Raw genomic sequence first — 15,970 nt, 5'->3', positions numbered from 1 at the left:
TAGTCTCGTCCTGTCTGAATGTGGCGAAGCGCTTCTCTTATCTCTCTCCCCATCCCCTCCGTCAGTGACTCATTACTCTTTTGTTGTGTTTCCTCACTTTCATGGTCCTTTTTACGGTCGCTTGTTTCTCGCACCGCCTTTCTTCTTTGTTGAGCCGGGGAGAACAGCAGCAGCAGCAGCAGCAGCACTGTCTCTTGAACAATTCGTACGCCCGTATCGCTGCTGTTTATCTGAATTTAACAAAACACTAAAAAAATTTACAATCCTCCCCTGCGCCAACTCGCCTGCTTGCTCGCCGCTTTTCTCTGCATACGAATGAGGCAAAGCATCACAGACACCGAGTTTAAATATTAATGTGCAGCTGAAGAGAACAAAACACACTCGACAAATGTGCTGCTCGGTGCATAATCTAAAAATAACAACGGCCAAATCCCCACCCAAACCCCATCTCTCACCCACCCCACCCCACCCCACCCCCCGACCCCTCCCATCCACCTCCCCTCATCTCCACTTGCCTTAACAAAATGGAGGCAAAAGCCGAAGAGACCCCCCACACATACGCCAACACCCACACCCCTCCTCTCCTTTCCACTCGCCTAAACGGAACTTAGCCAAAGCCGAAGAGATCCTGTTGGATTTGAGGTGCAGCAGCAATTAGGCTGAGCTGGGTGAAGTGCTGGGCGAGCCAGTCCGTCTCAATCAATTAATTAACAGTAATTACCAACGGATTGCAAAGATTAGGAGGCCAAACAATGTGTCAGAAGCTCCGAGATCAGCTTTATGGTGTGAGTGTGTGTGTAAATGTGTGTATAAGAGATGTGTGTGTGTGTGTGTGTGTGTGTGTGTAAATGTGTGTATAAGAGGTGTGTGTGTGTGTGTGTGTGCATTGAGGGAAAAGAGCTAATACCTGTTATACACAGGGTTTTAGGTAGGGGGTTGGGTATGCGTAAAGTGAATCTCTTCAGAGGCTTACTTTTTGTTTCCCAGGCACATAAATTTAACACGCATTTCTTTGTGTATATAGTGTGTAACTATAACCTTATTTTGTGTTGAATGATACTGTTTGTTAGTGGACACTTACCACCACAATGTAGCGTGGTCTGTACTGGATTGTTCCAAAGAGGCCCAAGATGACCACGATGATGTGGAAGAAGTTGGCCAGTATAGGAGCCCACTGGTAGCCCAGGAAGTCGAACACCTGCCTCTCCAAAGCTAGCATCTGCAGGCACAAAAACACAAAGCAATGTCAGAAATGTGTCAAATTGGTAGCAAGTTGTAGCAATTTGACACTTTTTTTTTTTTTCATAAGCAACTAGTGTTGGCATTATCTTCAAATTCATGATCATGTGAATGACATACACTGTACATTCCCACTGGCCATGCAAGCAAGGCTTTATGGAATTCTCTGACCCAGGACAGACCACCACAGTGATGTTAATCTCCACAGCCCAACGTAGTCAACTACATCACCAAAAGACACAGGTTAGCATTCTAGAATACCAGATGAGTGGCAGCTGGTGTTAACATAGTCTTTGCATGTGTTTTAAGGGTTTGGCTCTCTAAGTTTAGATCAAAACTTCTTACAGCTGCTTTAATGGAGTGTGATGAGGGAAATCATTGAGGGCTTCTCGCTCGCACGACACAAGGCAAACACTTCACATGGTGGTTTGAAATTCAAATACAGACCCGTTACCATAAAGAAAATGTTTTGAGTTGAAACTTGATGAATGTTTTGACCAAACAATACGTGATTTCTTGGACCTGATTCTACCCCTTTCGAAAACACTGAAGCTCCTCAGGGAATTTAAAATATGGCCGTCTTCTTCAGTCTGTTCCAATTACTCCGCTAAGCCGGCATGTTTCTAAACCAACACAAAGGCTGCCGTGTCTGCACTTCTGCTCTGCTCCTGGGAGCGAAGCGAGAATATGGAATCTCGACGCGGCGCAACACAACCCGCAGCGTTCCCGGCTCGGTGGCGTTCCATGGCACTCTGCAGCGCAGGGGCCTGATATCAGGTTATTTGTGGGTTTCCTGAGGCTGGGGGGCGTTTGCGTTGACTAAATTAACACAGGGAGCCATTGTGTGGGAGTCCTCAGGGACTCAGGCACAATTAGATTGTCTGAGGAGACGGCAGAGAGAGAAAGAGAAAGAGAAAGAGAGAGAGACCCTGTGAGTGAGAGAGGGAGAGAGAGAGAGACAGAGACGTAGAGAGAGGGAACAGGATGGCGTGGTGAGCTAACATGGCGTGAACGAAAGCAATCCCCAAAGCTGCTGATACACACATATGCATATGCACAGACACTCACATTTGCACATGCACAAACAGACGCTCATATATGCACATGCACATAGATATGCACACACACACACACACACAGTGCATACACACACAATGTGCATTAGGCTAACTAATTAGGAATTTAAACCGCAGCCAAATGAAAGAGGACAGAACAGCCTATACACTGATTGAGAGTTGATCCGTCGGGTTGGTGGGAAATCAGCTCGGCTACCGCTCAAAGTCGGGGTAAATCCAGAGCGGCCTCTCTCTCCTTGTGCTATGCGAGTGTGTGTGTGTGTGTGTGTGTTTGAGAGACAGACATAGAGAGTGAAAGACTCACCCAGAGGAGAGGGAAGAGGTAGCCTTGGGCTAGTAAATCTAGCCACTAAATCAGCTTCCTGACAGGAAAAGGAACTGATGCCAGAAAGGGAACTACAGCTTTATATAGTGGTGCTCTGAAAAGACCCCGTCACCATAGCAGCTCCCTAGAACACTCCCGACTCTCAATCGACCCGCCCCCCCCCCCACACACACCGATTTAGTGGAACCACTACACCGCTGAAATCCTCGAGAGGGTTCACCAGTGGATCATTTCACTGTGCATGTGTGTGTATGATGTGTGTGCATGTGTTTTTGTATGAGTGTGTCTGTGTAGCTGTGTGTGTGTGTTTTGGGGGAGGGAGCCCATCTCTGGTCTGACATGCAGCCAAATGCCGGGAGGCAGGCGGGGAGACAGTGGGAAGTCTAATTTAGCGAGCGGGGGTCCGAGTCGTCCTGAGTTTGCCTCGGCCGTGTCAGCCTGCCACTTCCTCGCTCCACTGCACCTGACAGCCGCTGGCCACGGTTCCAAATCCGGACCAGTGACGGAACCGGCCCGCGCCTGGGCCAGAGTCAGCTGATACCTAACCTGAGGCTGAGGAGAGGCTGAGCAAAGGGGGCTCTGAGGCAGAACTGCCACAGCTGAAATGAGCTCTCAGACAGAGACATGTTGGTGGTGGAGGCAGTGGTGCTGCATGGGGGGAGGGGGGAGTGGTGCTGGTTGTGTTGATGGTGGTGGTCAGGTTGGAGGTAGTAGTGGATAGAGCTTTGAGCCTTGCTTGGGCTAGTGTCAGACACGGTTAACCCCAACCAGAGCTAGTGAGCGGAGCTGAGCGGTGCGAATATCCCTCAGCTCACTCAGCCACTCAAATTCACGTCAGGCCGCTACGCTCAACTTCGCTCCCCGCTCCACTTCAAAAATCCTTCCGCTCCAGTGAAATCTCTCCACGCTCGCTCCAATTTAAAAGAGGGAGAAATAATCTACAAGCCGAATTGTCACCTTAGAAAACAAAGAACCACGAACAACAGCAATGTCACTCATAGAACATGTAGGCCTATTGTAAAAGAGCCTAATGCAACACCGACAGTGCAACAACGAACAAGCTTGGCAACGTCAATACATAGGCCTATAAAGGGTTCAGTGGGATTAATTGCCTAAATAATACACTAATAATATTACTTAAAGCATAGGCTATTCAAATTGCTCACGTTTTCTTTGCTCTCCGCAGCACACACACTTCTGCGAAATGTGTCTTCTTAAATTCCAAAATAAATCTCACTGGAACAGTGTCACCACATAGTTGTGCTTGCTCTACATTGTCAGTATCTAGTTGTTTTGTAGGAATAGTACGCTTGTAAGCCCTATGACTTTCAGTTTCCTTTCTAAAATATTTAGCGACTTCATCCCCAACGAACTCACTGTAACGTCGGCACGCTGGACTATGTGCTACGGACTCTGGCACAATGCATTCTGGGATACGGGGGAGAACTCTGGGGGTTGTTTGTGTGTGTTAATGCCCTTATTTACTGTTTTAATGTCCGTGTTTTAGTGTAGCGTGTTCCTCCTGTGTGATCCTTTTTGTGTGGGGGGCTGCGCCCACCCCTGTATGTGTAGTGTGTGTGTGTGTTTGACCTGTCTAGTGTGTACTGTTTTCGTGAGGTGCGTTCCTACCCCTGTTTATGTATGCTAGCCCAAGCTCTGGCTAGGCCTATTCCGTTACATTACTATGGCCAATATTGTTGCTTGAAAATGCAACGATCCTGATTACATTATGAAGACAGTAAGTCTGGGTGGATTCGGGCATGCCTCAGACTCGTGGTGTGAGCGGTATCAGAGCGAAATTGGAGCGGAGCGAAGCGGCCGCTCCGGCCTCGAAATTAATTCCATCCGCTCTGATCCTCGCTCACTCGCGCTCCGCTCCGCTCACTAGCTCTGACCCCAACCCTACCCCCATATCTCAGACCACTCAGTCCATGGAGGGGAGGGGGGGGGGCTACCTCTGCTCCATGCGACCCCTGTGCTAGAGAAGAGGGGAGGGAAAGAGATGCTGAAGTGAATGAGAAGGAGGGAGTGATAGACAGAGAAATAGAGATAGAGTGAAAAGACATATGACTGAAGATAAGAGAAGAAGGTGGAGAGAGAGAGATGAAATGGATGGAGAGATGCAGAGATCTGAGGAGAGAAAAGACGCCAGAGTGGGATGGTGTGGGTGATTTGTTTTTGTTGACAACACGCTGCAAAACTCTACATGAACAGTCATGCCAATGAAGCTCTTTCAATTTGAGTAGTTGAGGATGTGATAAACTGTAGATGGTTAGAAGCACACACACACACACACACACACATGATTGCACAAACACAAACACACACACACACAGTGTGTGGGTGAGAGCAGGAGAAATCTAAGCTTTCCACACACAGGGCCGGCCGTAATGGACTCAGACACGGCTATAAACCACATAGAGACACACACACACACATACACACATACACACACACACACACACACACAAACATGACCCAGAAACTCAACCTCAGCCTGGACACCATCACTCTCCTCTCCTCTCCCACATATACACATAGAGAGAGAGAGAGAGAGAGAGAGGAGGTGAGAGGGAGAGGAGGTGAGAGGGAGAGAGAGAGGGGGGGGCAGAGAGAGAGAGAGAGAGAGGAAGGTTTGAAAGAGGTAAGAAAGAAATATGGAGATTGGAAGAGAGAGAGTGACAGAGGGAGAGAGAAGGAGCAAGAGAGTGATAAGGAAGAGAAAAATGAATTGAAGATGAGGCAGATAGAAATCAGCAGACAGACTGATGCAGATGAACTGATGCAGAGTGAGAAGAGGGAGGCAAGAGGGAGGCTGGTCCTGCTCGGTCCAGTGCACAGCTACCCGCCTCAGTCCCAGGAGTCGTTAAGAAGTCTAATCCCACTTCAAACAGCGCCGTTCCTATCACTGCACCTCCCTATACGCCATCCCATAATAATACAGCACAACACAGCACAGCACAGCACAGCACAACACACGGATGGAAAATCAGACCTCTGTGGAGCCCAACCCCCCTCCCTCTCAAGACCTTCCTTCCATCTCTCCCGCTGAGCAGACGGGGGAAGCTCGACCTCTCCCTGCCCCGGACTGAGACCGAGGAGCCCTGACCGGCAGGGCTGAGGCGCTCCCCGGAACTCCATGGGACTCCAGGGCGCGTCCTCCATCAACAAAGCAAACGACACAGACCAGAGCCGGCCGGGTGGCAGGACAGATAAGCGTATCTCTGCACTCTCCTCCCATGCATGACCACTCTAGGCAGCTCTCTGAAGGCCGCAAAGCATGATGGGAAGGGTTTGTGTTTTTCCAGGCCGCTTCTCTTTGGAAATAACAGTGCTGCTGGGAGGAGGAAGGGGGCGCTCGGGGGGGGGTCAGATGAGACAGAGGTGTCCGGTGTCCACCGCAAAAGCCAGCCGCTGACCCACAATCTCTGAGCTTGCTCGCTAATACCACTCCAGTTACCCACTGAAGCCCATGGAAACAGGGGGGTGTGTGGGGGGGGGGGTGTTAATGAAATCAAATAAACCGGGAAGAAGAGGAATGTGATCAAATTATACCCCGGGATCGCTTGACAGCAATTCATTTGTTATGGTCAGGGTATTTTTAGTCTGCGTAATTCACTTTGGATGTGTTAGATGGATACCCATAATAAGGCGAGAGTTGGGGGTTGAACGTGTGTGTGTGTGTGTGTGTGGGGGGGGGGGGGTAGTTGGGATGGGACTGGTCCGACTGGTTCATGTGGGATTCTTTTAGTGTCAGGAATTCCGTCAGGTGCTGGGGATGCTATCAGCTGGGTGGCAAGGGAATTCTGCCTGGATGGATGCAGAAATTTCAAGAGAGAGCACCCCAGGGAAGTGGTGGTGCCGCGCGTGTGTGTGTGTGTGTGTGTGTGTGTGTGTGTGTGTGTGTGTGTTTGTGTGTGTGTGTGTGTGTGTGTGTGTGTGTGTGTGTGTGTTTGAGTGTGTGTGTGTGTTTGAGTGTGTGTGTGTGTGTGTGTTTGTGTGTTTGTGTGTGTGTGTGTGTGTGTGTGTGTGTGTGTGTGTGTGTGTGTGTGTGTGTGTGTTTGAGTGGTGCAGTGATTTATGAGCGCCTGGGGGTGTCAGGGCAGGGCTCATTGAGCCGTGTCTGAGGGGTTAAGAGAGGGCTGAAAGGGGAGGGGCATGTTTGGGAACGTAGGGCTATCCCCAGAATTAAGTGCCTTTATTGCCCTCGTTATTTCCTGCCCTCAAGGTCAGCTCACCTGGCACGCCAGGTGTATATTAGGTGATGACGGGAAGGTAAACCAATGACACGCCTGTCTTTGTGTGTGTGCGTGTGTGATCAGCTGTGAACTTCTCACTGGTTGAGCTGTCTGTATCAACAACAAGTCTGTTACTATTTTATTACACTTAGTTTCCAAGCCAGAGCCTCAGGATATAGGCGTGGACATCCTGCCTTTGCAAACCAGGATCTCACATCATGCTGGTTCTGATTCTGCACGTACATCAAACGAAACAACTGTAAACTTAAACTTCTATTGTTTATACTGTGCTACCCAAATAAAATCACTTGACTTGACGTAACTAGACATCCTGTCGATGCTCATCCACTCAAATGCAGTTCAAGGTTCTGGATTTGGTCTGATGAGGTGAATCACACATCTGAACAAGTAGGCCAGTGTTTTGGGCCGTGGGGAACGGAAAAGCCATCTCCTCTCCTCTCCTCTCCTCCGAGAGCTGGACTGGACAGGAGCACTGGCCCAGCCGGTCAGGTCAGGGGGAAGCTCAGCTCTGGAGAACTAACAGGTCAGCTGGAAAAGTGGCCATGGCGTAACACCAGTCCAAACATGAGTCGCTCTTTCCTGTTCTCTTTATCGCTATCCGGTCGTTTTCTCTCTCTCACATTCTTTCTTTCTCGTCTCTTCCCTGTCCTCTTTTCACTATCTGGTCCCACTTATCTTTCTCACATTCTTTCTCTTTCCCCCCTTTTCTCTATCAGGCCCTTTTCTTTGTTATATCCGTTCTTCATTTTCCCCTTCTTTTTACAGCCCTTCCCTCTTCTTTCTTTCTTTACATCAATCTTTTTTCTCCAGCCCTCACCTCTCTCTTTCCCCTGTCCTCTCTCCTCCACCTCTCCTCTCTTTCCCTTTCTTTTTCTCTTTATTCCCTCTCTCCTCACGCTTCCTTCTCCACTTTCCATTCCCTGCTCCATCACAGACTTGGATTTCAAATCCAGTTTCATCTCATTTCCTTTCTCTCTAACTCATTCTACACCCATCTGTTCTCTTCACTTCCTGCCATCTTCTCATCCTCCTCTTCTTTTTTTCTTTCTTCTCCTCCCTTTTAGCTCTCCTGTGCTCTCTCTCTCTTCTCTCCCTATTCTATCTTTTTCCCTTTTTCTTCACTCTTCTCTTTTCCCGCTCTACCTTTCCTGTCTCTCTCCATCATGGACTTTGTTTTCAAATCCAGTTTCATCTCACCCCCTGCCTCTCTCTCTCTCTTTTATTCACCCTCCATCTTCTCCACTTCCTGCCATCTTTACCCCTTTTATCTTTAGCTTTTTTTCTGTAGTGGGTCCAACTCTTTCGCTCTTCAAACATTCATTTGAACACGAGCTGCGGTGTGCCAACCATTAGGCAGGAGCGATCAGATGCTTCTTGGCCAGGCTTTGATAGAGCTAAATTGAGCTGTCATCTCTTGCCTCTGTGCGCTCATAATGGCAGGATGGATTCTTCGGCTTCCTCGTGTAATGACGTGACGAGATGGATCAAGTTCCAACGCACGAGTCACGAGTGCCAAGGAGTTTGCAGGAGTTTGCTGAGGACAAGGTATCATAGCCAGCTGTGCCGAGGGAAATTAATTAAAACTTTCACAAATTGTTTTTGGAGAGAGAGAAAGAGAGAAAGAGAGGATGAGAAATAGACAGGAGAAAAGGAGGGATAGGGAGCGTGATTCTGAGGAGAGAAGAGAAAGAGAAAGGAAGAGAGAGAACAGAGAGAAAGAGAGAGGAAGAGAAATGGACAAGCAGAGAAAGAAAAAGAAAAGGAGTAAAGGAGACCAAATGGTGAGAGAATGAGAGACTGTACAAGAGAGAAAAAAAGAAGGAAGGAAGAGAGCATGCGAGAGAGGAGTAAGGGGAGAAGAGCAGAGGGCCAAATGAGGGTGTGAGAGTGCTCTGCTCTGCCATCTCACACCACTAACTGCCCAGCATTAAGAGGGAAAATGGACGAGCCTCACACACTCAGTGTACAAATAGAGTAACTCTTACGATCCATCTCCCATGCGCACACACACATACACATCTCTCTCTTTCACACACACACACAAACTCACTTGCTGTTCATTGCTCTCTCTTTCACACACACACTCACACGTACACACACACACACGTGCACACACACACACACACACGCAAACATACACAGAGGCCATTGGGACTCATTAACACATGCGCAGGATCGGCCTGATGCTTTTAGGAGCGCCCGTGTGCCGGGCGGTGGGTTCCGGGAAGAGGATTGCGATCCATCTGATCCAATTGGCTGTCGACCTCACCTCCAAATGAGCCATTTCCCCCTGATCAGGCCTCACCTCCAAATAAGCTATTTCCCCCTGATCAGGCCCGCTTCGCCCACTAATCAACTTGGGTAATGCACCTTTTTGTCCCTGATTGATTGCCATCATAAGAAAGCTCATTGAGGTTTTCTCTTTTTTTTTTGGTAAAACGGGGCAGCCATCTTCTCTTTCTCTGCCTGATGAAGATCTTATCTGTCTTTCTCGACAGCTCAAAGTGCTACACACAGGTCACAGACACACACACACACACACACACACATAATGCTCAGCTATGTACAACACACAACATACACTCTCAACACACATACAGACACACAGCTCAGCTATGTACCACACACACACATACACACAGACACACAGATAATGATGATCATGAACAATAGGAATAGGCCAGGTGGAAGCGGAGATTAATTAACCTTGTGACTGAGAAAGAGAATGAGAGTGTCAGCATTGGCTGTTGCTGCATGTGTCGATAAGTGACAGTGTGTGTGTGTGTGTGTGTGTGTGTGTGTGTGTGTTTGTGTGTGTATCGAGTCTGCTACATGTCTTTGTTTCCTGGCATGTGTGTGAACGCATTAAGTGTAAAGACAGATCCCCCGCTTAATATCCCTGTAGAGGTACAACAAGATGTGCTCTCCTATCAAGCCTAAAAAAGAGAGCATTCCAGAACCCCCTTATTCATTCAGCAATGAAATATCACAGGTTGCTTTCTGCTGCCAAACGGCACAACAATGTAATCACCTCAAGGTTATGGCAATCTCTTTCAGTGCATTCTCTACGGGTCACCCAGAGAGTCTGGTGGACACAGTGTAGCAAAGGATGGTATTATCATTCTAATAAGGCCTCCTACGGGGCAAACAAATCCACGGGTGACCCGCCACGACAACCGCAACAATGACACCCTGCTCGGAATGCAGAAATGAATTGATTTATCACGTCTCATAATAGCTAGGCGCTCGACTCGACGCTGTGCATTTGTCAAATGTGGGGGTCTCGGGCACGACACGGCCGGGCAGAAAAAGAAAGGCTGCCTGTGAGAACGCCAACATATGGAGTGTGGATACTAAACACATTAGGGGCTTGGGCAGAGCGTGAACAGCTGTGAGCGAGCCATTTCCACACACACACACACACGTGCATGTATGAGTCATATGATGAACATACTGTAGCCCCAGAGCTTAATTGAATAGCCAGTGTTTAAGTCCTTGAAGAGCTGCAATTAGGCTTTTGTGCTGTAAGACTATAGGATAGTGTAGGGGATGCAAACATACAAAACACACACACACACACACACACACACACACACACACACACACACACACAGATAAGCACACAGATAAACACACACACACACACACACACACACACACACACACACACACACACACACACACACACACACACACACAAACACACACACAACCACACACACACGCCCAGAGAATCCTATAATAAGCTAGTAAGCTCAGCTATACTTTCTGAGCTTGACATGGGCTTGACCCCTGTTTATAGAGTTGCTGGCATTTCAGAGGCCGTGTGTAAATGGCCACTGGTCAACATGCCATACAGGGTCATGCAGGCTCTCACTCAAAAGGCTTTCCTCTGTAGCACAGCACTGTCTGCCTTTTAAACACCAAACATATGGGCTGGCCTACTCACATAGTCACATAGAGTGCACAAACAAATAGAAAGAAGAAGAAAACAGCCTCTCTCTGTCATCAACCGCTTTCTATCTCTCTTCCCGTCCTCTCTCTTTCTTTCCATCTCTCTCAGTCCCCAGTTCTCACTCTCTCCATCTCACCCTCCCTCTCTACATCTCTCTTTCTCTCTCGCTTCATGTCTTCCCTCTTTCCATCTCTCTCTTTCTCCCACTCTCTCTTTCCATCACTCCCTGTGCCAGACATGAAAGTTAATGAATTTGTTATCAGCTGCAGGCCCACAGAACAGATCATCCCTCCGCCACACACACACACACACACACACATGAACACACACACACAGACACACAATCCAATGGCTGATGGAAAGGGCGAGGTTTCCGGATCACCACTCAATATGGGAGGGGAGGAGTGAGGGTGGGGGGGGGGGGGTCAAACACGCACACAGACACAGAGACACACACACACAAACACACAGAGAAAGACACACAAACACATCCCCTCCCCAACACCCTGTGTGTCTCCCTGTGCAGCCGAGAGGTGGGTCAAGCCCCTGGAGGACCCAAAGTTTCCCAGCAGCCCTCAGATAAAGCTGATACCAGCACATGGCCCTTGCACACACTACACTAAGCAGTGGGCCACAACTAACGGGTGGAGCAGAAGGGTTTAACGGACGACAAGACGAACGCCACTCCCTGACTTTCCTCTCTCTGGTCAACGTCTCAGCTGTCTGTTCTAGCTTTGTACCTTCTTCTTTCGCCGCACCCACCCACCCACACACACACACACACACAGCATGGACATTTCACCAGGTCATGCATCAGAGCACAGGAGTAGGAGCACAAGACGACACATAGCGTAGTTTCATGTTTTTCTTTTAGAGACAACTGTCGGGCCCTGCACCTGTGTAGCGGGATTGTGTGAGCCTAACGTGTGCTCCTGTTTGGGACGACTGCTTTCATCGGCTGTCAGAAGTGGGGGATACGCTTGTGATGCGATCATTACGAGCCATCACTGCCGGCAATTAAGCATTCTCTCTAAAGCCCTCGTTCGCTCGGCTCCTCTCAGGCAGCGCGGTAGACGCAGTCTCAAAACAACACCAGCGCTGCTTTGACGTCGCACAAGGAACTGACAGAACTAGGGCTGCAACGAGAAACAGGGAAAAAAGTCCTGTTCCCCCCTCTCACCAGTGCGAAGGGAGAGGACGACTGCAGCGAGAAGAAATGACAAAATGAGAACGGATCGGCAGTCCTTCTCTACCTCCTTGGGCTTGGAGCGTCTCCTCCACCAAGCCTTGAGACTGGGACGAGTAAGACCCAATTCCGCTACGCTGCAGAGCTTACAAGACATTGCATCACTCCTAACATCAGTTGGCTTTTAGCCCACTCACATAGCTTCCCAGCATACAAAAGCAGAGGCTGCCTTTGAACTTGATCCACCCCCCCCCCCCCCCCACCACCACCACCTCCGGACGATCATTTATCATCATAAAAATTACACTCGGTCCCCATTTGTCAGGAACTGACATTAACTGCTCCTGTCGTAGCCTTCCGTCCATTAGATTACCACCTTTAATTAAAATCCCCCCGAAGACGGCTTTCTCTCCAGGTGAGGCACGGCGGGGAGCCCCCATTCCGACACACACATCACAGACAATCTCCGCACACAGGTTCAACAGTTAGTTTGGGGTGTGGTTAGCTGGATTCGTAATGGGGAAAGATTACTGACACCATTACGAGAGTAATGGCTTTCATTTCCTATCCAGACGAAAATCCCAGCAGTAGGTCCCTATTAGCATATAAATCAACTACATCCATTACCCAGTTTTTTTGCCTTTTTATCGTGGAGCGGTGTGGCTCTGTACTTAATGAACCCTGCGAGCTGTTGTAAACTTAGCTACCCATGAAAGTAAGGTGCGTTGCAGCAGGGGCGCCCTGAGAACAGAGCCACACTAACACACACACACAGAGGTGAGGCGAGGGGTCGTAACTCAGAGGTGGCAGAGAGGAAAGGAAGAGCCTCATTATGGCTGTGTTAACACGCAGATAGGGCAATCGGCTTGGAAACGGCTGAGAGAGAAAATGACTGTCGGTTGCGCGCAGGGAGAGAAAAACGTTGGAGGTTAAAAGCAGAGAAGAAAGAGAAGATAATGTGAGTGTGAACGAGATGGGGGCAGGCTGCAGAGTGAGCCTGAGTGGGAATAAATTAGAGAACTGGAAGGCAAAGAGAGGATTTCTACTTTCAACCCATCTGAGACTGGCAAAGAGAGGATTTCTACTTTTAACCCATCTGAGAACTGTGGGTGCAAACAACGGCATGCCAGCCATGGGTCCTAATGGCCGGGGTTTGGATCATCCCAACCATGCATGAGTCTTAGTGTCCAGCAATCTGACCCGGGTTTGCATCATTCCAACTATGCATGGGTCTTGGTGCCCACAATTCTGACCCGAGGCCCAGGTTTGAATCCAACCCACATGTCTTACTTTTTACTGCTTCCTACATTCCTTATGTCTAGGGACGTGCACAGGGAGGTTGCTCAGGTTGCCCGGGCAACTGCCCATATGCCTTTCTTGACTCATGTTGCCCTTCCAATGGGGAAAATAAATAAATAAATCGTACAATGTATGCAGAATTTCACGTAGGCCTAGATAAAAAAGAAATCGCAAAGCCTCATTCACTTCCATTCGGGCACCGAAAGTGAAAGTCAGTAGAGGAAGGGGAAGGGCAAACTCTGTTTACGTGGCTGCAGCGCTGCACGCGACCAGCACCTGAGCAGAGCCTGCATAAGCGGCCCTAGAAGGAGATTGTCGCGGTTGTCATATGAGACGACTCAACCTTTGTCGGAAAAGGTGAGTTTGTGATGTATAACAAACGAACGATCATCGTCATCAAGTTTTATGAAATTAATTAAAATCTTCATAAATCCAGGCTGAGTTTGCCACGTTTAGCCTAAATAATCAGACAGATAGCTTGCAGAGAAGCAGCCCGTTATCACATAGCCTATAGGCTACTATTTTTTTGGTAGGCATTAGGCAAACTAAGCTACATGTCTGCTGATAGTAAGTTTCTCACATTTTGTTTTAGCAAGAAGAATGAATGATGGAAGTAATGCATCACATTCATTATTTTATTCAAAATAAATCCGTAAATCCTATCACTAGTATTTTGGGTATTGTTTGAAGCCAAGATTCCCACTGAAAAGAGTCAGATTCAGGAGAGGGAGAGACAATTCAGGGAGGCAGCAATCACTGCAGGGTTGGCTGCGAAAAAGCCAACCAGCAGGTGAGACAGAGACTTTGCACTGTGATAAAGATGACATGACACTGTGTAGACGAATTGATTAATTAATCAGACTCATATTTTAGCCTACTAATGTTTCATAATTACATTACATTTAAGGTGAGGAGCAGTCACAAGTCTCCAGACTATGTGAGGAAAATGTGGACCAGGAGGAGGCACAGGACAGGAAGGCGTAAGTGATGATCACCAAATATGAGATGAGAGGACCATGCTAGAAAGTACAGGATTAAAGAGCTGCATGCTAAATAATTGTAATCTAAAAAAAACATAGGCTATTTTAGAGGTCATTTCAAAGATCTTGCCTGAGCAGAACATAAATACCACTAAGGGCATTAAAATAATGATAAGTTAAGGTGATTGAGTGCTGTATTTCAATGTTTTACTTCTTTGTGTATATATATTTTTTTTTTTGGGGGGGGGGGAGGTGCCCTTTTTCAGGTCAGAACAACTGCCCCTCAAAATTCCTGTGCACGTCCCTGCTTATGTCATACCTCATCACCCCCAAAGCAGACTGCAGAGGGAGTTCATTGCCAGTGGATGGACAAGGAGTCAGTTTGACCCCCAGCCATGGATGCTTCAAGCTCTAATCAATGAGAGGCTGAGATGATAATAAGCGCCTGGGGGTGATGCGTGTCACGCTGCCAGGGCTCTGCTCTTCAAACGCTTCCGCTGCGGAGTGAAAATCCATGCAGTCAGACTGAAAATCTATGCTTGGTCTGAATCTTCAACCCCTGATACATTCAAGCCTAATAACCTGGTTCTTCAAGACTATATTCTTCAAATGAACATGTCCTCTTAAAGGCGATACAGTTAACCGTGAAGTCTAAACACCTAGTCATTACCTGGAGGTTATGACTACTATATCCTGCAAATGAACCTGTTTTTTTTAACTAATGCATCAGGCCCTGGATAGGATTTTAAAGGTTAACTGTGAAATCAAAACACATCATTTCCTTGAGATTATGCGACTATCCCTCCAACCAGTGAAATGCTGACATGAGCATCCCATCTTCTCTCAGCTCAGAGGCCATTAGGTCTAGCAGAACAGCAAACACGTTTCATATTCATTGTTTTGGGAGCTATTCAGCCGAGACGTGGGTGCAACCACTTCCAGCATGGAATAATGCATGCAGCGTTAGAGAGGTAACTCCCCCCCCCCCCCCCCCACACACTAACAGTGTTCCTGATGTGTTCACACTTGCTTGGTCTACCCTCTCCTGGGCTCTTTTTTTAGCATAAGAACCAGCCCCTCACCCCAACACCCAACCACTTCATCCCCTGCCAGGGTGTTTTTTTTATTTTTTTCTAAGGTTGTGTTTTAGGCAGTTACCATAGTAACCAACCCTTGGGATGGGATCCTGTGTCAGGAAATGCTTACGGGTACAAAACAGAGAATGAGACCCTCACCCTTAGAGAGGGGTAAATGGAGGTAGAGAAAGGGGGATACAAAGAGAGAAACAGAGATAGAGAGAAAGAGAGAGAGAGAACGAGAGAGAGCTCTCTAGCCTCATAATTGTCTCAGTCTCATAATTGGTGGTGGAGCAGTGTTGGGATCGAGGCTCTTAGCGCCCCCCTCTGCTCAGCCTCCTCCTGAGACTAGCGTCCAAATGATAAATCACACAATCCAATCAATAATTCAAACACATTCAGGCTACTACTCCACAGACTAATCAGAGAAGGGGTGCAGAGAGAGACACAGTGAGAGAGAAAGAAAGAGAGAGTGAGAGAAACAGAGAGAGAGAGAGAGAGAGAGAGAGACAAAGACATACACTAACATTCATTGCCAGGAAATGGTGGGTTGTAAGAGGCCATCACAGGTCTTG

At 48.1% G+C, this 15,970-nt stretch overlaps 1 protein-coding gene across 2 annotated transcripts in view; it reads right to left on the bottom strand.

Moving 5' to 3' along the window:
- Nucleotides 1-15,970, bottom strand: part of nkain4 (sodium/potassium transporting ATPase interacting 4) — an 80,144-nt gene that overhangs the window by 52,091 nt on the left and 12,083 nt on the right. For both annotated transcript variants that reach the window (XM_076275909.1, XM_076275910.1), the window contains exon 2: nt 1,082-1,219. In XM_076275909.1, coding sequence (XP_076132024.1) covers nt 1,082-1,219 — 138 coding nt within the window. The remainder of the gene's footprint in view (nt 1-1,081; nt 1,220-15,970) is intronic.

This window comes from Alosa pseudoharengus, unplaced genomic scaffold, assembly GCF_046254945.1.
Source record: "Alosa pseudoharengus isolate Yale_2024_CS ecotype anadromous, Long Island Sound unplaced genomic scaffold, YU_APseudo_1.1 YU_APseudo_1.1_scf_9, whole genome shotgun sequence".
Taxonomy (NCBI): domain Eukaryota; kingdom Metazoa; phylum Chordata; class Actinopteri; order Clupeiformes; family Clupeidae; genus Alosa; species Alosa pseudoharengus.
This window is presented reverse-complemented; position numbering and strand designations above follow the sequence as displayed.